Raw genomic sequence first — 22278 nt, forward strand, 5'->3', positions numbered from 1 at the left:
ATAAAGTAATGAAAATCTCTTATTTATTAAAGGCTAGTCCATTTATCCAAAGAAAATATATATTTCAATACTGTCATTCTAAAAGAACAAGACATCAAAGAGAAAATAATAAATTAATTTAGTGTATTAAACTAGTTGCTTCTTCCCAATACAGGAAAATATATGTTAAATAAAAATGGATATAAATTTAACACTGAAACTTCATTCACAAAATACAATGTTCATCTACTAGAATTTTAAAATTACAGCTTTTCAACTATATTCTAAGTAAAAATAATTAAAATTCAATTCAAATAATTTAGAATAAATGCTTTATTTTAATTCCCACAAAAACTAAAACTATCATTGACATCAGTTCCAACAGTAATAAAAATTAGAAGTAAATTTGCTTTTGAAAACTTATAAGCATAAAACAAAACTAAAAGACACAAAAAAGGAAAAACTAGGTATTCCTTTTAAACTGAGGATAATCTGACTACTTGTGACATACAGACCTGCAGATGTACAAAGAACAAATGCATTCAAAACAGTGCAAGGTTTAATTAACTTAGGACAGTATTCCAACCAATCCCAACTCCAATTTCAATTACTTGTGCAGGTTTATATAGTCACAAAAAGTAAATACATCCTAATATGTAATTGACTGATGTCAATTCAGAACACTCCACATCAACACAACAATAACTATGGAAGTCATGAAGTCTGACTTGGTGGGGGAGGGGAAGCAAAACCCAACATCCAAGGTGCATATACTTCAATATAACTGCAGTATATCTCTACTTTTGTAAAAAAGAAAATTTAAACCATACATCTAAAAGAAAAGTAAATGTGGTATTTCACATTCTTTTTCTGAATTTAAAAAATATATATGTAATCTTCCGCTGTTTTTGATAAGTTCAAATATGAATTGATAATGGGGTAACTGGATTCTTTAAGAGAGCTCTACAGAAGAGATGAATACAACATACTATATCTTCTTTAAGAAGTATGAGCTATAATGTTAGGCATTCCTTGTGATGTTTTTATATATATTTAAGGAAGGCTGTTCTTGTAAACGATGACTTTGAAAAAGAAATACTGAGACTAAAATATATTACTAGAGGATCTCTATAAAAGGTTACCAAAACTATCCTTGGTGAAATCAAGGCAACATTTTTAGAATTTATCCTGCTAGAAAAAAAATGGTACCATTCTTCTTCCTTTTTCTGATTATCACAATTAAACATCAGAAGATTTTCCCAAATAAATACTGATGTAAATGTTGATTTCAAGGGTAAACAACTTTTGTTAAGAGTCTATTTCTCAGGCAGTTCACCATTTGTTGGGACTGAGGCATTATTGTCCTGGTGTGAATTGTCACTGGACTCCTGTGAAGTGTTCCTTCTGGGAGAATTTATTGGAACCTGAAGCTGAGGCTTAGCAGCCCTTGGTGCCTTTGTAGAGGAATTAGATGGAAGTCTGTGATGATTACTCTCCTCACCAGAAGTAGATGAATGTCTTTTTCTTCCAAACTCCTCACCAATAGGGGGCTGCAAATTATGAAAGACAACATAGTGATGATTTTACTATTTTTTTCTCCCTTCAAAATCTAAGGTCAGAATTTTCTAACAGAGGGAAACTTTAGTAGATTTTATTAGTATAAGGAAAATTTAACAGAAATTTAAGGTATTAAACTTAAATTTCCTTCCTATCAGTTAATTCTTTCATTCAACACATTTTATTAAGCTACTCCTATGTTTTAGGGCTTGAACTATATGGTAGAGGATAACCATAACACTGGGTTCCATAACTCTGGGAAAACGTTTCAGAGAGGCTATTTTTGTTCTTTATGCAACTTTCATCAAGTGCAAAGCATTTATAACTCTAATCTTTTCCTTCTCCAAACTTCTACTGTATTTAAAAGCAGAGGTCTAAATTCTTGAAGTCTCTTCAGATAGGGCGAAAGTCACTATAATATTATAAAGCAAGGACATCTTTGTGACAGAACTGGCTGGGCCACTCTGGAAACACAGCTCTTTAATTCCAGAGATGTCAGTACTTCTATTAACTGCACCCTGGGCTATCAAATCTATTTACACAAAACTGCAAGACAAACAAATTATAATACTAAGGAGAGATGTACCTAGTTTACTTTTCACCCCTCTCTTTTCTGCTCCTTTTGATTCTTCTTTCCTTCTCTTTTCTCTTCTTTCCCCTTTTCCTTTATCTTATGCTCATTCCATTCTCTTTAAAAAATGTTTCCTTTTCCTCTTGAAATCAAATTGGTTAAAGTGACTGACAACTCCACTGCATTTATGTAAGATATTAACATTTAGGGACTCTGGGTAAACTGAGTATATGGGAATTCTCTATACTATTTTTGTACCTGTTTCATTTTTTTCTTCCCTTTTTGGCCTCATGGTATGTAGGATCTTTGTTCCCTGACCTGGGATCAAACCTGTGCTACCCGCATTGGAAGTGTAGAGTCTTAATCACTGGATTACCAGGGAAGTCCCATTTTTGCACCTATTTTAAAGCTTGATTTCAAAACTAGAAAAGTTGAATTTTCAAAGTGACAGTTAAAAAATAAAAATTGTAAAATTAAAGTTATGAAAGTCACTGATAAGCCCAAATAGCTCAAATATAAGAGTAATAAAAATAATACAGGGAAAGAACTTAAAACTTACATCAACACGGAAGTCTTCCAGCTTCTTAAAGCTACAGAGGTATTCCTGAAGTTTGGGGTCAATAGATTGTGTTTTAGATTGAGAATATTTTAGATAAGCCCAAAACTTTTCTAATCCATACAGCTGACCTAGTAACAAAGAATATATACAATAAAATATATAGAATCCTTAAAAAATAATTCATATTGACTATGATCCTACCAGCATTAAGCCATGTCTTCTAATATACACTTTATCTAGATCTTGAGGCTAACACTGTAATGAATAATGGCAGCTAACATTTATTAAGCATTTGCTATGTAACAGGTATTATTTAAGTGGTTTATTGTATATTAAACTAATTTGAACTATACACCACACTGTAATATAGGTGCTCTTGTGTAAATATTACTGACGAGTAAACTGAGTTAAGCAAGTTAAACAAGGTTAAATTAAGCAACTTAACCATGGCCACAGAGCTACTAAGTGGTGAAAATGGAATTCAGACTTAGGGATCTAGCCCAGAGAGTGTATTGTTACCCACTATACTATTTCACCTTTCCGAGCACACTTGTTCATATTACATAGAATTTTCACATAATGGAACATCAGCGAGTAGTCATGTAAGTCAAAGGAATAATGACAAAATGCAAATCCATAAAGAAACACTTGGGAGTGATTATTTTCCAACATCTCACATGAAAAACCTTCTTACTATATGGAGCTCCATCCTTTATAACAAATCATAATAGTGGCCTGAAAGTCGTATTAGTCTGTTCCCCACCCCCTCCAAAAAAAAAAGGATACAATCTCCCTATTTATTGACAGATTCAGATTTACAGTTTCCAAATTGAATAAGGTTATTGTTTTGTTTTTACCAGATTCGTAGTCTTTCTTGGTTTCTTCTTGGAAATCCTTAAAAATTTCTTGCCTGAATTTTTTTTCCAGTCCATAACTATAAAACCTGAATAGACATTCTAATCCATACCTGTGGGGTTGGGGGGAGAATGGTTTATAATAAAATTTTCGCTATGACAATGCAAATAATAATACTTAACAGCACTGACATAAGCAAACATGGCACAAATAATCCCAAACAAGAATGATTAAATGTATGTAGCTTTTTAATCCATGGCTGGTTTTCCTATTTTTGTTGACTCGGGTACAGTATCTCATGGAGGTATACTGGAGATGTGCAAAATAAGAGGCAGCCCATGAACAACTAGAGCATGGCTTCTTTGAACAGACAGAGGATCTCTTCCTGTTATTTCTGAAGAACTCCTTGGTATTTCAAAAAATTTAGCAACAAATTGGCAGTTTTAGATTTTTTTCCAAACCAAGGCTTGCAATGGTGTTTTAGTACATGGTATTAAATGCTCTTGAACATAATCTCTACTCTAGAAAAATAAAGACCATACTCTTGGGTCACAGACCCTAGGTGTGGTTGACCTAATCAACTATAAAGTGAAGTGAAGTTGCTCAGCCGTGTCCGACTCTCTGCAATCCCATGTAGCCCACCAGGTTCCACCGTCTATGGAATTTTCCAGGGAACAGTACTGGAATGGGCTGCCATTTCCTTCTCCAGCGGATCTTCCCAACCCACAGATCGAACCCAGGTCTCCTTCATTGCAGGCAGACGCTTTACCGTCTGAGTCACTAGGGAAGCCCCAACTATAAAGGGACAAACCTAATTAAAACTGTCTCCTAAGAAAGCCTTCCTGTTTATAAAGCACATTAAATAAAAGATAATTTGCCAAAAGAATTATATCACTGCATAAATCAGAAAGTAAATTTCTTTCTTCTTACAACCACCTAGAGAGCCTGAGACAAGTTTTGGACTGTAGATCAAGACGGGCTCAACCTGCAACTGATGGGGATGAGCAGAATCCATGAGAGTGGATGTGGATAAGTCGATGCAAAATAGTAAAGGTTCCATCTAGCTCATTCAACTAAAACATGTCACAATTTTAAAACTTCCTCACTTAGAATCTTTAAATCATTCTGGGCACCTCAGTGGAGGAGAGGCAACATTTCTTTATTCCTGGTAACATAACACTGCCTAGCCATTATTCACAGAAGGAAGTGTGTATGTATATATCTTTTGTAATCAGCTTATTCAAAATGGAGTGACAGTCTGCCTGGAAGAATAAACAAATTTTTTGGCAAGGTGCCAAGAGAAATGTGGGCCTACCAACCACACACTAACCTGAGTCCTTTCCTTTGGTAGCCATAAATGATGTTTTTCCTTGAGTTTGTCTGACTGAGGACTCACGAAACAACAGTTAAGAATGAAAAACCTATCTTAACACTCTTCTTCTGGGATCATATTATATTGATACCAGTGGTCCTCACCTTGACTACATATATGGACCACCTAGGGAGCTTTTTAAAAAATGCAGGCTCCAATCCAAACCAATGAAATCATAATCTCTTGGGATGAAGCTGAGGCTTCTTTCTTTATGGGAAGCAGAACTGAGAAAATTTTGGTTATACTGAGTGAATGATATTTTAGAGGAATATTAGGTTTCTTAGATTACTGGCAAAGGACAACTGACTGCTACAATATCTAGATTTCCAGTCTAACTTTTTTAGAAAACTAACTCCAAAGATCAAAAGCATGACATTAATACTGCAACTCAAATATGTAGCATAACTGCTGGAGGAAAGACCAGGGGCATATGACCAGCCTCTTAGTTGTCATTTATTCACTGACCCATCATTGTGAGACAGCTTAGATGAGTGGAAAACATAAAGGTTGAGAACCAGAAAGAACTATATTTGAATTCTAGTTTATAATCATATCTCTAAAAATGGGAGTAATAATATCCTACTTGTCAATGTCAGATAATATTTGTAAAGCACCAAAAAATCAGACCTTGCACATTGCAGATATCTATGAAATGTTGTTTCTCTCCTTCCTTCTTGAAATTATCTTATGCTAATGTTAGTTAATGGATATATTTAGTACTGATCTTCTTTCTAATAATAATCATTTATTGAGCATATCAGGCAATATGCTCTTTAAATGTTGTGTTTTCTTTTTTAAATCTTCACAATAACGCTATGAGGGTATCTACCATAATTTCCCCCGCTTTATAGATAAAGAACCTAAAGCTTACTGGGATTATAACTTGCCAAGGTCACAGTAAGTTAATGGGTTTGATTTGAAAGCCTTCAAGTGCTTAACCACTGAGCTATACTTGCTAAGGAATAGTTAATCCAGTTCATCATGAACACTGCAGAAATAAATCAAAATTATAACACTGTTTTAAAAATCTATATACCAGGATACCACAGGAACAAAGAAGAACTGCCAATCTACACTTGGGTAGAAATGGGATCAGAAAAGTTATTAGAAAGTCCTAAGGAACAAAGAGAAATTATTTGCATAAGTACCAAAATATGCTCAGACTAATTAAAACAAACGCTTTAAAACTCAGTTCTAATAGTAAGAAAAATATTTCACCTTGTGACAATCAATACAATACATATTTGTATACATACAAACATATATAAGTTTTGCAAATAATTTTTAAATTTACATTTATCTATGAATTGTAAAACATATTAACTTTACTATCACCAGTGAAGTCTGATATTTTCTATGTAAAATAAAAATTATTTATTTGGCAGTACTTGGGTGCATCTCAAAAATGACAGAATGATCTCTGTTCATTTCCAAGGCAAACCATTCAATATCACAGTAATCCACATTTTTATGCCCCAACCATTAATGCTGAAGAGGCTGAAGTCAAACAGTTCTATGATGACCTACAAGACCTTCTAGAACTAATAAAAGATGTCCTTTTCATCACAGGGGACTGGAATACAAAAGTAGGAGTCAAGAGATACCTGGAGTAACAAGCAAGTTTGGCCATGGAGTACAAAATGAAGCAGGTCAAAGGCTAAGAGGTTTGCCAAGATAACACACTGGTCATAGCAAAGACCCTCTTCCAACAACACAAGAGAAGATTCTACACATGGACATCACCAGATATCGACACCAAAATCAGACTGATTATATTCTTGGCAGCTGAAGATGGAAAAGCTCTATACAGTCAGCAAAAACAAGACCTGAAGCTGACTGTGGGTCAGCTCAGGAGCTCCTCATTGAAAACTGAGGCTTAAATTGAAGAAAGTAAGGAAAACCACTGGACCATTCAGGTATGACCTAAATCAAATCCCTTATGGTTATACAGTGAAGGTAATAAATAGATTCAAGGGATTAGATCTGGTAGACAGAGTGCCTGAAGAACTATGGATATAAGTTCATAACACTGTACAGGAGGCAGTGACCAAAAACATCTAAAAGAAAAAGAAATGCAAAAAGGCAAAATGGTTGTCTGGGAGACGTTACAAATAGCTGAGAAAAGAAGAGAAGTAAAATGCAAAGGAAAAAGGGAAAGATATACCCAAATGGAAGCAGAGTTCCAGAGAATAGCAACTAGAGATAAGCCTTACATGAATAGTGCAAAGAAATAGAGGAAAACAATAGAATGGGAAAGAGATCTCTTCAAGAAAATTAAAGATACAAAGGGAACAGTTCATGCAAAGATGGGCACAAAAAAGGAGAGAAATGGCAAGGACCTAACAGAAGCAGAAGAGATTATGAAGAGGTGACAAGAATACATAGAAGATCCAAATAACCACGATGGTGCAGTCACTCACCTAGAGCCAGACATCCTGGAGTGTAGATGTCAAGTGGACCTTAGGAAGCATTACTAAAAAGGCAGTGCAGGTGATGGAATTCCAGCTGAGCTATTAAAAATCCTAAAAGATGATGCTGTTAAAGTGCTGCACTCAATATGCCAGCAAATTTGGAAAACTGAGCAGTGGCCATAGACCTGGAAAAGGTCAGTTTTCATTCCAATCCCAAAGAAAAGCAATGCCAAAAAACATTCAAAATGTCACACAATTGTGCTCATTTCACATGCTAGTAAGGTAATGCTCAAAATCCTTCAAAATAGGCTTCAACGTTACATGAGAGGAGAACTTCCAGATGTTCAAGCTGGATTTAGAAAAGGCAGAGGAACCAGAGATCAAATTGCCAACATCCGCTGGATCACCAAAAAAGCAAGGGGATTCCAGAAAAACATCTACTTTGCTTCATTGACTACACTAAAGCCTTTGACTCTGTGGATCACAACAAACTGTGGAAAATTCTTACAGAGAATTTTCTACTTGACAGGGAATACCAGACAACCTGACTTGCCTCTGGAGAAACTTGTATGCAGGTCAGGAAGCAACAGTTAGAACCAGACATGGAACAAAGGTCTGGTTCAAAACTAGGAAAGAAGCACATGAAGGCGGTATATAGTCACCCTGCTTATGCAGAGTACATCACGTGAAATGCCGGGCTGGATCAATCACAAGCTGAAATCAAGATTGCCAGGAGAAATATCAACAACCTCAGATATGAAGATGATACCACTCTAATAGCAGAAAAGAAAGAAAAACTAAACAGCCTCTTGATGAAGAGACTGAAAAGGTTGGTTTAAAACTGAAAGGTGGTTGTTAAGCCACGAACGACTCCAGTATTCTTGGTGTCCTGAGGTAAGGAATTCCATCTGGCGCCAGTGACGAGGCTTGATCACTCAGAGCTTTTGTGTGATAAAGTTTTATTAAAGTATAAAAGAGATAGAGAAAGCTTCTGACAGGGACATCACAAGGGGGCATAAAGAGTGCCACCCTGCTGGTCTTTAGCCCCATGTTATATAGCTACTAGCAGTCGGCTAATTAGAGTAAGGAAATGTCTCCAAACTCAGAGACTGACACCAGGCCCCTCACTCACAACATGCATTTTGAGATAACAATGGCACAAGGTGAGTTGCCCCAGCCATAAAATGATTGACATGAATCTTGAAGAAAGGCAGGTTTCCAAGCAAATACAGTCTCATTAACATAACTTAAGAGAACACTTGCATGAGTAAAACATACTGGTGTGTCAAGTAGGTTCATGAGTCTTAGGTAGAAACAACTTGAAGACAGAGTCTAGGGTCAATACATACTTCATTAACATAGCTTAAGACAAACATTTCCAACAGAAAAACCCATCTCATCAGCTAGCTCAAGGTTTGAGAAACGTTAAGTTCTGGTGGAGCCAGGTGTCCTCAAGGCAACACAGAATTTTAAAAGAAACCTCTTTTTAAATTTGGTTCAGTTCAGTTCAATTCAGTCGCTCAGTCGTGTTTGATCTTTGCAATCGCTTTCTGCCATAAGGGTGGTTTCATCTGTGTATCTAAGGCTATTGATATTTCTCCCGGCAATCTTGATTCCAGCTTGTGCTTCTTCCAGCCCAGCGTTTTTCATTATGTACTCTGCATATAAGTTAAATAAGCAGGGTGACAATATACAGCCTTGACGTATGCCTTTCCCCATTTGGAACCAGTCTGTTGTTCCGTGTCCAGTTCTAACTGTTGCTTCCTGATCTGCATACAGGTTTCTCAGGAGGCAGGTCAGGTGGTCTGGTATTCCCATCTCTTTCAGAACTTTCCAGTTTGTTGTGATCCACACAGTCAAAGGCTTTGGCATAGTCAATAAAGCAGAAGTAGATGTTTTTCTGAAACTATCTTGCTTTTTCGATGATCCAGCGGATGTTGGCAATTTGAGCTCTGGTTCCTCTGTCTTTTCTAAATCCTGCTTGAACATCTGGAAGTTCATGGTTCACGTACTATTGAAGCCTGGCTTGGAGAATTGTGAGCATTACTTTGCTAGCGTGTGAGATGAGTGCAATTGTGCGGTAGTCTGAACATTTTTTGGCATTGCCTTTTTTTGGGATTGGAATAATAACTGACATTTTCCAAATTTGCTGGCATATTGAGTGCAGCACTTTCACAGCATCATCTTTCAGGATTTGAAATAGCTCAACTGGAATTCCATCACCTCCACTAGCTTTGCTTGTAGTGATGCTGCCTAAGGCCCACTTGACTTCGCATTCCAGGATGTCTGGCTCTAGGTGAGTGATGACAGCATCGTGGTTATCTGGGTCATGAAGACCTTTTTTGTATAGTTCTTTTGTGTATTTTTGCCACCTCTTCTTAATATCTTCTGCTTCTGTTAGGTCCATACCATTTCTGTCCTTTATTGAGCCCATCTTTGCATGAAATGTTCCCTTGGTATCTCTAATTTTCTTGAAGAGATCTCTAGTCTTTCCCATTCTACTATTTTCCTCTATTTCTTTGCACTTATCACCGAGGAAGGCTTTTTTATCTCTCCTTGTTATTTGGAACTTTGCATTCAGATGGGTATATCTTTCCTTTTCTCCTTTGCCTTTAGTTTCTGTTTTCTCAGCTACTTGTAAGGCCTCATCAGACAACCATTTTGCCTTTCTTTTTCTCAGGGATGGTCTTGATCACTGCCTCCTGTACAATGTCATGAACCTCTGTCCATAGTTCTTCAGGCACTCTATTAGATATTATCCCTTGAATCTAATTGTCACTTGCACTGTATAATCATAAGGGATTTGATTCAGGTCATACCTGAATGGTCTAGTGGTTTTCCCTACTTTCTTCAATTTAAGTCTGAATTTGGCAGTAAGGAGTTCATGATCTGAGCCAGAGTAAGTTCCCAGTCTTGTTTTTGCTAACTGTATAGAGCTCCTCCATCTTTGGCTGCAAAGAATATAATCAATCTGATTTCGGTGTTGACCATCTGGTGATGTCCGTGTGTAGAGTCTTCTCTTGTGTTGTTGGAAGAGGGTGTTTGCTATGACCAGTGTGTTCTCTTGGCAAAATCTGTTAGCTTTTGACCTGCTTTGTTTTGTACTCCACAGCAAATCTGCCTGTTACTCCAGGTATCTCTTGACTTCCTACTCTGCAGTCCAGTCCCCTATAATGAAGAGGACATCTTTTTTTGGTATTAATTCTAGAAGGTCTTGTAGGTCTTCACAGAACTGTTCAACTTCAGCTTCTTCAGAATTACTGGTGGGGCATAGACTTGGATTACTATGATATTGAATGGTTTGCCTTGGAAATGAACAGAGATCATTCTGTCATTTTTGAGATTGCATCCAAATACTGCATTTCGGACTGCTTTGTTGACTATGATTGCTACTCCACTTCTTCTAAGGGATTCCTGTCCACAGTAGTAGATATAACGGTCATATGAGTTAAATTCACCCATTCCAGTCCATTTTAGTTCACTGATTCCTAAAATGTCAATCTGCACTCTTGCCATCTCCTGTCTGACCACTTCCAATTTGCCTTGATTCATAGACCTAACAGTCCAGGTTCCTATATAATATTGCTCTTTACAGCATCAGACTTTACTTCCATCACCCATCACATCCACAACTTGGAGCCATTTTTGCTTTGGCTCTGTCTCTTCGTTCTGGAGTTATTTCTCCTTTCTTCTCCAGTAGCATATTGGGCACCTACCAACCTGGGGATTTCATCTTTCAGTGTCATTCCTTTATGTCTTTTCATACTGTTCATAGGGTTCTCAAGGCAAGAATACTGAAGCAGTTTGCCATTTCCTTTTCCAGTGGAACACATTTTGTCAGAACTCTCCATCATGACTTGTCCATCTCTGGTGGCTCTACATGGCATGGTTCACAGTTTCATTGAGCTAGACAAGGCTGCAGTGCATGTGATCAGTTAGTTTTTTGTGACTGTGGTTTTCATTCTGTCTGCCCTCTGATGGATAAGGATAAGAGGTTTATGGAAGGATAAGAGGCTTATGGAAACTTGCTGATGGGAGAGACTGACTGACGGGGAAACTGGCTGAATAATATTATGGCTGAATAATATTCCATTGCGTATATATACCGCATTTTTCTAACCCATTCATTCTCTGAAGGGCATTTAGGTTGTTTCCAGTTCAGTTCAGTCGCTCAGTCGTGTCCGACTCTTTGAGACCCCATGAATCACAGCACGCCAGGCCTCCCTGTCCATCACCAACTCCCGGAGTTCACTCAAACTCACGTCCATCGAGTCGGTGATGCCATCCAGCCATCTCATTCTCTGTCATCCCCGTCTCCTCCCGCCCCCAATCCCTCCCAGCATCAGAGTCTTTTCCAGTAAGTCAACCCGTCGCATGAGGTGGCCAAAGTATTGGACGCATGAGGTGGCCAAAGTATTGGAGTTTTAGCTTTAGCATCAGTCCTTCCAATGAACACCCAGGATAGATCTCCTTTAGAATGGACTGGTGGGATCTCCTCAGTCACTGTCATGTTCAATTCTTTGTGACCCCATGGACTGCAGCACACCAGGCTTCCCTGTCCATCACCAACCCCCGGAGTTTATCCAAACTCATGTCCATTAAGTCAGTGATGCCATCCAACCATCTCATCCTCTGTTTTCCCCTTCTCCTCCCACCTTCAATCTTTCCCAGCATCAGGGTCTTTTGCAATGAGTCAGTTCTTCCCATCAGGTGGCCAAAGTTTTTGAGTTTCAGCTTCAGCATCAGTCCTTCCAATGAATATTCAGGACTGATCTCCTTGAAAATTGACTGGCTGGATCTCCTTGCAGTCCAAGAGTCTTCTCCAATACCACAGTTCAAAAGCATCAATTCTTTGGTGTTCAGCTTTCTTTATAGTCCAATTCTCACATTCACACATGACTACTAGAAAAACCATAGCTTTGATTAGATGGACCTTTGTTGGCAAAGTAATGACTCTGCTTTTTAATATGCTGTCTAGGTTGGTTATAACTTTTCTTCCAAAGAGCAAACGTCTTTTAATTTCATGGCTGCAGTCACCATCTGCAGTGATTTTGGAACCCCCCAAAATAAAGTCTGTCACTGTTACCATTGCTTCCCCATCTATTTGCCATCTTGGCTATTGGGAACACTGCAATAAACATGGGAGTGCACTTCTCTCTTCAAAGTACTGTTTTCACTTCCTTTGGGTATATACTCAGTAGTGGAACTGCTGGGTCACATGGCAGATCTATTTTTAATTTTTTGAGGAATTTCTTTACTGTTTTCCATAGTGATTGGACCAATTTATGTTTCCACCAACAGTATATAAAGGTTCCTTTTTCACCACATCCTCAACAGCAACTGTTATTTTTTGTTTTCTTGATGCCATTCTAATGGGAGCGTAACTCTTAAATTTTAAGTGTGAATGAAGAGATCACTAGCTAAGGGAAGAGGGAAACCCATTCAGATCTTATTCAAAAATTGCATTTTGATGAAGATGATGAAACAAACATACTTCCAGATATAATGTATCCTTCCTCTTTCCAAGCAGGTAGGTCCAAGCTTATCCACAAACGTCAAAGCCTCTCTCTTTCTAAAATTATTTTGATTATTTCTCTTTTTTCCTCTGATAATAGCTTAATCAAAATATTTTCAGTGCCCAACCCCAATTCCTCAAGCTTCACCTCAGCCTTATTCCTGCTCAGTCTTACTCTTTTTAACTTTATTTTTAATTGAAGAGTAACTAACAATGTTATGATGGTTTATGACATACATCACTGCTCAGCCTTCCTTATTCATACAAAATAAAGAAGTCTCTCTAGACACAGATTTAAGATGGCACTCACCTTCTCCTATGAGACCAAGTCATGCACTCATCTTCTCCTGCTGCTGCTGCTGCTGCTGCTAAGTCACTTCAGTCGTGTCCGACTCTGTGTGACCCCATAGACGGAAGCCCACCAGGCTCCCCCATCCCTGGGATTCTCCAGGCAAGAACACTGGAGTGGGTTGCCATTTCCTTCTCCAATGTGTGAAAGTGAAGTCGCTCAGTCGTGTCCGACCCTTAGCGACCCCATGGACTGCAGCCCACCAGGCTCCTCCGTCCATGGGATTTTCTAGGCATGAGTACTGAAGTGGCTTGCCATTGCCTTCTCCCATCTTCTCCTGCAAGACCACCAAAATCGCAACTAGCGGTTTAACAACCATCGACAGGAGGACACTGGAACCCAACAATGACAAAGGACTAGGAATCCCCAGAGAATTTGACTTTGAAGGCCAGCAGGATTGACTGCAGGACTTTCACAACTGTTAATTGGTTATACCCCAATAAGAATATTAATAAAAACTTTAAGAAAAAGTCTCTGAAAAACCATTCAAAGAGGTGAAGCCAATGTGAAATTCTCTTCTCAATCACTGCTTTCTCACTTTCTCCTCATCTCTGTATTCAGGCCTAACTCTCATCTTTTCCACATTCCACAGGAAAATAAGCCTACTCTAGGAGTCCTAGGCATTCCTTGGGCTTGTGGTCAACACCTGCAGGCAACTTTGTGGGCAGGATTTTCAGCAAAGTGGCTGGTGGGGAACTTGCTTGAAGATTAATAAAGCTGGGGAAGGGCTTGGCTTGACAAAGATGCTCAGTATTACCCCCTCCCCCTTTGGCAGTGGTGTTAATAGAAAGCCTCAATCCAGCACCCATCCTTGTAGTTGACACACATGCATGGTGGTGTGCGGGCCAATTGCCGGAGCCTCTGCGCTTGCACAGAGGTTCGTGCTGCACGCAGCCACCCTATTTAAATTTGTATAGAGAAGGTGAAAAAATCTGGACACTTGTAGTTTGTTTCCTCCTGCCACTTAAGAGAGAAAGAAAATATGTCTGACACTTGTAGTCTATTTCCTCCCTTTGGAGACCCCTGGCCTTCCTGTTACCCTCTCAAAACTCAACATTCATAAAACTAAGATTATAGCATCTGGTCCCATCACTTCATGGCATATAGACGGGGAAAAGGTGGAAACAGTGATAGAATTTATTTTCTTGGGCTCCAATCACTGTGGACAGTGACTGCAGCCATGAAATGAAAAGGTGCTTGCTCCTTGGAAGAAAAGCTATGACAAAACCTAGATAGCATATTGAAAAGCAGAGACATCAGGTTGCTACTGACAGTCTGTATAGCTAAAACTATGGTTTTTCCAGTAGTCATGTACGGATGTGAGAGTTGGACCATAAAGAAGGCTGAGTACCAAAGAATCAGTGCTTTGGAATTGTGGTGCTGGAGAAGAATCAAGAGTCCCTTGGACAGAAAGAAGATGAAACCTGTCAATCTTAAAGGAAATCAACCCTGAATATTCATGGCAAGGACTGATGCTGAAGTTGAAGCTCCAATACTTTGGCCACCTGATGCGAAGAGTCAACTCATTAAAAAAGATCCTGATGCTGGGAAAGACTGACAGGAGGAGGAGAAGGGGGCGACAGAGAATGAGATGGCTGAATGGCATCACCGACTCAATGGACATGAGTTTGAGCAAACTCTGGGAGATAGTGAAGGACAGGGAAGTCTGGTGTGCTGCAGTCCATGGGTTGCAAAGAGTGCGACATGACAGAACAACTGACCTACAATTTATTTGGCTGAGTCAGGTCTTAGCTGTGCCGCATGGGTTCGTCATTGCATCATGTGGAATCTGCAGTAGTTGCAGCATGCGGACTTAGTTGCCCCACGACATGTGGAATCTTAGCTCCCTGACCAGGGATGAACCCACGTCCCCTGCATTTTCTATTTTTTTAAGTAAGTCAAAACCACTAGGACCTAGAGATTATCATACTAAGTGAAGTCAGAAAGAGGAAGACAAATATATAATATTATATATGGCATCTATAAAGATGATACAGATGAACTTATTTTTAAGACAGAAACAGACTCAGATCTTGAAAACAAACTTATGGTTATCAAAGGGGTAAGGTAGGGGTAGGGATAAATTAGGAGGTTGGGATTAACATATACACACTGCTATATATAAAACAGATAATTAGCAAGGACCTACTGTATAGTACAGGAAACTACTCAACCTATCAGGGCAAAGAATCTGAAAAAAAATGGATATATGTATAAATGAATCACTCTGCTGTACACCTGAAACACAACACTATAAATCAACTATACCCCAATATAAAATTTTAAAAAACTTTTTTAAAGAAATGGCAAATTTTGCCTTCTGTGCAAACTCAGATAAACTGGCAGTAGCCATTAAAGCTGTGAGAAGAAAGACTATAAATCTGAATTTAAGAGCAATATTAAATAATGCTGGGATTGATTAGAGATGTCAGTAATGAGATATACATGCCATTTATCTATCATTCCTGATCAAGATTATAGATTAAAATTTTTACACAAGTCAGTGCAAGTGTAAAAAAGAGTTTGTTTTTTTTTTTTTTTTTCAGAAAAAAGTTTGTGCAGCATCTTGTATTTCTCTTGAAGATCACAAATTGATTAACAATGGATTCTTATTTGAGCTTTACAAGAGAAATCCACAGATCCAATCACACATGGATTATGGAGTACTATAGTATTTACTATTGAAAAAACATGCATATAAGTGGACCCATTCAGGTTCAAACTGGTATTGTTGAAGGGTCAACTGTAGTAGGAAAAAATGAGATTGAACAGGTGAGTCAGGAGGTATCATGAGAGGCCTTACTTCTTCTTTTCAAGGAATCTTAACAATTGGTTTGGCTCTAAGCATGTATCAATTTGGGGATGTATACATGCAAATCCAGGGGAAATCTGTAATGGTGAGGGCAAGAGAGAGAAAAGTGTCTTTCAAATTTCCTTTGGCTTTTGTACCAGCCACTAAGACAGTTCCAAACAGTCCCACCTCTTGATATATACAAACTTGTGTAGCTATTATACCAGGGTTGTTTTGTGTGAACACAATAATATGGCAGAAGTGATGTTCCTTTCAGGTATAGGTTATGTAAGACATTGAAACTTCCATCTTGGAAATTTTCCCTCTTAGATCATTCACTCTGAGTGAAGTCATATGGTGAAATGCCTATGGTGAGGCCTATGTGGTGAGGTACTTAAGCCTCTTGCCAATGGCCAAGTGAATGAGCTTGAAGAAGATCCTCTATCCTCTTCAGAGACTGCAGCCCCATCCAATACCTTGACTTCAATCCTACAGGGGAACTGAGCCAGAGATACTGGTTAAGTTGTTCCTGGAGCCTTGACCCTTAGAAACTATTACCTAATAAATGTTTGTTATTTTACACTTTTAATTTCTGGGGTATTCTGCTATGCAGCAATAGAAAACTAATACAGTCTTTTCCTTAGCTGCTACTGCTAAGTCACTTCAGTCATGTCCGACTCTGTGTGACCCCACTGATTGCAGCCCACCAGGCTCCCCCATCCCTAGGATTCTCCAGGCAAGAACACTGGAGTGGGTTGCCATTTCCTTAGCTATCACATGGTATTTTCACAGTCCAAAATCAGACTAGGTCAGGACTTCCCTGATGGTCCAGTGGTTAAGAATCTGCCGGCCAATGCAGGGGACATGGGTTCTATCCCTGGGTCAGGAAGATCCCACATGCCACAGGGCAACTAAGCCCGTGAGCCACAACTACTGAGCTCACTTAACTAGAGCCTGTGCACCGAAACGAGAGAAGCTACTGCAGTGAGAAGCCCATGCACTTGGTGCAACTAGAGAAAGCCCATGCATAGCAATGAAGACCCAGTGCAGCCAAAAATAAATTAACTTTAAAAAATAAAAATTCCCTCCAAGTGTAAAAAATATGAGAAAATATTTGACCTGTAATTTTCTTTTGCATCTTCCCAAGCAAGTTGTCTAAATTCCTCATACATTTTTTTATTGAAGTGATCTCTCAGGAAAAAGGACCAGAAACGAAAGAGGGTATTCATTTCTTGGGACTGGCCAATTCCCAAGCATTTTCTCTCTGGAAAAAGTAAAAATGGCAGACATTTTACATAGCATAAAATAAGGAAAGCTGAAATACACTAATCCCCAAAACATATTTGGGTTTCTTCTAAACAAACAATAATCATTTTTCTGACTCATTGCTCAAGTTTAAGCATTTGTCAATAGTAATGAGAATATAGTAAACTTTATTCCCTAATGTATCTAAACATTTTTTTTAATCTAAACTATAAAATACATGAATAAAGAATATATAAAAACATTTAAGGTAATTAAAACAAAACAAAATAAAAGACTATTTTAACCTGATATTAAATGTTACAATTTGAATTTTTACAATTATGTTTTAATCTTAAAGATGACTATATAAAGGAAAGAATCTTACCACTTAGGCATCTTCTATGATACTTGTGGTACACTTGCTGGGTAAAGCCGTTTTCCTTCAAAAGTTCATGAGAAGGGTGCTGGAACTTTGGGAAAGAATGAGGAGTACATCCATAACTTCCTATTAGTGGTGCACCTTCTGAAGGCGAAGCATTTGAACTGCTGTTTGAGGAGGGGGAAAAAAACCTTCAAACTGAAATATCGAGAACCAAGTGTTTAAAACAATTTGCACTGTTTGTTACTGAGAGTCTGAACAGTGAAGGCATTAGCCCCTAAAACCCTCCTAAACTAACGATAGACAGCTATTCATGTTCAACACATGGGTTAATTCAGAAGTTGATGAAGGACATGGTCATAAATCCTCAAACTGAAACAGTAAGTAGAAGCAGATAACTGACCAGCTAGCTTACTCCTCTTTTCCAGATCTGTTTAGTTTATATTTACTTTTTTCTTATGGTACTAGAGAAATTTTCAATTTTTATGAGTAATTAGGTTAATAATATAAGTTGAATAAGTAGAAATGAGGAATAAAATCCAGCACACAGACAATATTTTCATTATCTTAAAGACATACCTACAACTCTGTAAATTAATTTCACCTCTGAAATTTCACCTTATTCATCTTTTCCTTTTCACCTTCACTGTATTATTCAAATTGAGGCTTTCCTCCTTTCACTTGAACTAACTGGTATCTGGGTTTTTCCAACCTCCTTCCTCTATGCTGTCACCAAAGTGATCTTCCTAAAACTGATTTAAATCACTGGTTCTCAATATGTGGTCTGCAGATACTTAGAGGGGTTCCCAAGAACCTTTCAGAAAGCCTGCAAGGTCAAAACTATTTTCAAAATTTTAGACATTATTTGCCCTCTTCATTGTGTTCACATTTGTACTAATGGTACTAAAGCAATGGTGTATAAAACTGCTGATGCAAACTGAAGCATTGGCACCAAACTTTACTTACTACTGGTTGCATTATTCACTGCTGTGTAATACTTGAATCTTTTTCTTTTGCCAGTTTTATCTTAAGAGATCCTTGATGAAGCAAACAAAATTAACTTTATGAAATCTCAACACTTGAGTATGTCTTACTGTGTGTGACAAAATGGAACAGAAGCTTTAGTTTTTCAAAATGAGAACGTTCTGGAGATGTTTCACAACAATGTGAATATACTCAACACTGCTGAACTGTACTCTTAAAAATGGTTAAGATGGTAAATTTCATTCTACGTGTTTATTATAACAATCAGGAGGAGAAAAACACTTTTGAAGCATATCAAAGTATGATGGCTGTTGTTATGGACTGTTTGTTGACTTCCTAACCCTCAATGTGATGGTTTTAGGAGTAAATATGTCATGATGGCAGAGCCTTCATGAGTGGGATTAGTGCCCTTACGAGAGGAGACATAAGAGTACTTCCCGCTCTCTTGGCTCTCTGCTATGTGAGGATACAAAAAGATGGTCATGAGCAAACCAGGAAGCAGGCCCTCACCAGATACAAGATCTGTGGGCACTTTAATCTCGGATCTGTGAGAAATAAACACTTGCTATTTAAACTCCTCAGGCTATGGCATATTTGTTACAGCAGTACTGTGATAGTTGTACTAAGTCAAAGCACTCCTGAAAAAAAGTTGTGACCTGGACTAGCTGATTTCTTCATGGAATACCATTTTTAATTAGAAGATTAACCAAAAACTTACAGTTATTCAGACTTCGTTTGGGGTCAATCATTTCCTTGAAAATGAACAAATGAATCTGTTTGTTTCCTCAACAAAATGTTGAGGAAAAATCCAAATTTCATGAAAAATAAGGATTTTGGAAACTTTTTATTTGTTACCATAAGCCTAGTAGTTTCCACTCATACCTAAACACTTACCTAATGAAATCAGTGGTGTTTTTTTTAAAGACTTTGTGTGTGATGTAAAATATATATATTTGTAATTTTAATCATTCTTAAGTGTAGTGGCTCATCAACGTTAAATATTCACAACATTATATCACTGCTATCTCTACCAAAAACTTTATCATCCCCAACAAAAACTCTTTTCATTAAATAATGAATAATACTTTCCCTCTCCCTGTTCAGTTCAGTTCAGTCGCTCAGTCGTGTCCGACTCTCCGCGACCCCATGAATCACAGCATGCCAGGCCTCCCTGTCCATCACCAACTCCCGGAGTACACTCAAACTCACGTCCACAGAGTCGGTGATGCCATCCAGCCATCTCATTCTCTGTCGTCCCCTTCTCCTCCCGCCCCCAACCTTTCCCAGCATCAGAGTCTTTTCCAGTGAGTCAACTCGTCGCATGAGGTGGCCAAAGTATTGCAGTTTCAGCTTTAGCATCAGTCCCTCCAATGAACATCCAGGATTGATCTTCTTTAGAATGGACTGGTTGGATCTCCTTGCAGTATAAGGGACTCTCAAGAGTCTTCTCCAACACCACAGTTCAAAAGCATCAATTCTTCGGTGATCAGCTTTCTTCACAGTCCAACTCTCACATCCATACATGACCACGGGAAAAACCATTGCCTTGACTAGACGGACCTTGGTTGGCAAAGTAATGTCTCTGCTTTTTAATATATTATCAAGGTTGGTCATAACTTTTCTTCCAAGGAGTAAGTGTCTGTTAATTTCATGGCTGCAATCAGCATCTGCAGTGATTTTGGAGCCCCCAAAAATAAAGTCTGACACTGTTTCCACTGTTTTTCCATCTATTTCCCATGAAGTGATGGGACCAGATGCCATGATCTTTGTTTTCTGAATGTTGAGCTTCAAGCCAACCTTTTCACTCTCCTCTTTCACTTTCATCAAGAGGCTTTTGAGTTCCTCTTCACTTTCTGCCATAAGGGTAGTGTCATCTGCATATCTGAGGTTATTGATATTTCTCCCAGCAATCTTGATTCCAGCTTGTGCTTCTTCCAGCCCAGCGTTCCTCATGATGTACTCTGCATATAAGTTAAATAAGCAAGGTGACAATATACAGCCTTGACATACTCCTTTTCCTATTTGGAACCAGTCTGTTGTTCCATGTACAGTTCTGACTGTTGCTTCCTGACCTGCATACAGGTTTCTCAAGAGGCAGGTCAGGTGGTCTGGGATTCCCATCTCTTTCAGAATGTTCCACAGTTTATTGTGATCCACACAGTCAAAGGCTTTGGCATAGTCAATGAAGCAGAAATAGATGTTTTTCTGGAACTCTCTTGCTTTCTCCATGATCCAGCAGATGTTGGCAATTTGATCTCTGGTGCCTCTGCCTTTTCTAAAACCTGCTTGAACATCTGGGAGTTCACGGTTTACATATTGCTGAAGCCTGGCTTGGAGAATTTTGAGCATGACTTTACTAGCGTGTGAGATGAGTGCAATTGTGAGGTAGTTTGAGCATTCTTTGGCATTGCCTTTCTTTGGGATTGGAATGAAGACTGACCTCTTCCAGTCCTGTGGCCAGCGCTGAGTTTTCCAAATCTGCTGGCATATTGAGTGCAGCACTTTCACAGCATCATCTTTCAAGACTTGAAATAGCTCAACTGGAATTCCATCACCTCCACTAGCTTTGTTCGTAGTGATGCTTTCTAAGGCCCACTTGACTTCACATTCTAAGATGTCTCTCCCTGTAGCCCCCAATAAATTCTATTCTACTTTGTCTTTAAAATTTGACTATTCTAGGTACTTCATATAAGTGGAAGCATACTAAATTCATCCTTCTGAGTCTGCCTTATATCACTAAGCATGTTTGTTCTCAAGGTCCATCCATGCCGAGGCTTAAATCAAAATTTCATTATTCTTTATGGTTGAACCACATTCCATTGTATGTATATACCTATTGTGTTATCTAGTCCTATGTTGATGGACTATGTATTGTTTTCACCCTCTGGCTATTATGAATACTGCTTCTATAAACATGGGCATAAAAATATCTGTTCAACTGACACTTTTCATTTCTTTTAGATACAGATTTGGGAGTAAAATAGCTAGGTCATATGGTAATTCTATGTTTTTCCATTTTGAGAAAATGCCAAACTGTTTTCCACAACGGCTGCAGCATTTTATATTTTCAAGAGCAAAGCACAAGGTTCTAATTTCTCCACATCCATACAAACATTTACTTTCAATTTTTTTGATTATACACATCTGTATTAACCCAACTGCCATAACAGGATACCACAGACTGGGTGGCTTAAACAATAGAAATTTCTGTTCTCACAGTCCTAGAGGCCTGAAGTCCAAGATCATAGTGCCAGAAGTGTTGGTTTCTTGGGAGGTCTCTCTTTCTGGCTTACAGAGAGCCACCTTCTCAAGGTGTCCTCACAAGGCCTTTCCTCTCTCTGTCTACATGTAGAAAGAGAGAGATCGCTGGTGTTTCTTCCTCTTCTTATTAAAGTCACTAGTCCTATCGTATTAAGAGCCCCATTCTTGCAACTTCATTTAACCTTAATTTCCTTAGAGGTCATATCTCAAATACAATCACACGGCAGGGTTAGGGTTTCACCATATAATTTTGGAAAGACAATTCAGTCCATAACACCATCGTAATGGGTGTGAAGGGATATCTCATTTTGGTTTTTGATTTGCATTTCTCAAGTGATTAATGATATTATATATACTCCTTTTCACAGGCTTATTGGCCATTTGTATATCTCCTCTGGAGAAATGTCTATTCAAATCCTTTCCCCATTTTTGAATTGGGGTTTTTGTTTT

At 38.4% G+C, this 22278-nt stretch overlaps 1 protein-coding gene across 2 annotated transcripts in view; it reads right to left on the bottom strand.

Moving 5' to 3' along the window:
- Positions 1-306: 306 nt before the first annotated feature.
- Positions 307-22278, bottom strand: part of LARP1B (La ribonucleoprotein 1B) — a 147790-nt gene continuing 125818 nt past the window's right edge. For both annotated transcript variants that reach the window (XM_055404781.2, XM_055404783.2), the window contains exons 15-19: positions 17590-17750; positions 17079-17223; positions 3524-3633; positions 2667-2794; positions 307-1529 (exon numbers count right to left, since the gene is read on the bottom strand). In XM_055404781.2, the coding sequence (XP_055260756.2) occupies positions 1296-1529; positions 2667-2794; positions 3524-3633; positions 17079-17223; positions 17590-17750 (778 nt within the window). In that variant the 3' untranslated portion in view covers positions 307-1295. The remainder of the gene's footprint in view (positions 1530-2666; positions 2795-3523; positions 3634-17078; positions 17224-17589; positions 17751-22278) is intronic.

Source organism: Moschus berezovskii, chromosome 19 (genome assembly GCF_049115385.1).
Source record: "Moschus berezovskii isolate FMDL1 chromosome 19, NW_MosBer_1.0, whole genome shotgun sequence".
Taxonomy (NCBI): Eukaryota; Metazoa; Chordata; class Mammalia; order Artiodactyla; family Moschidae; genus Moschus; species Moschus berezovskii.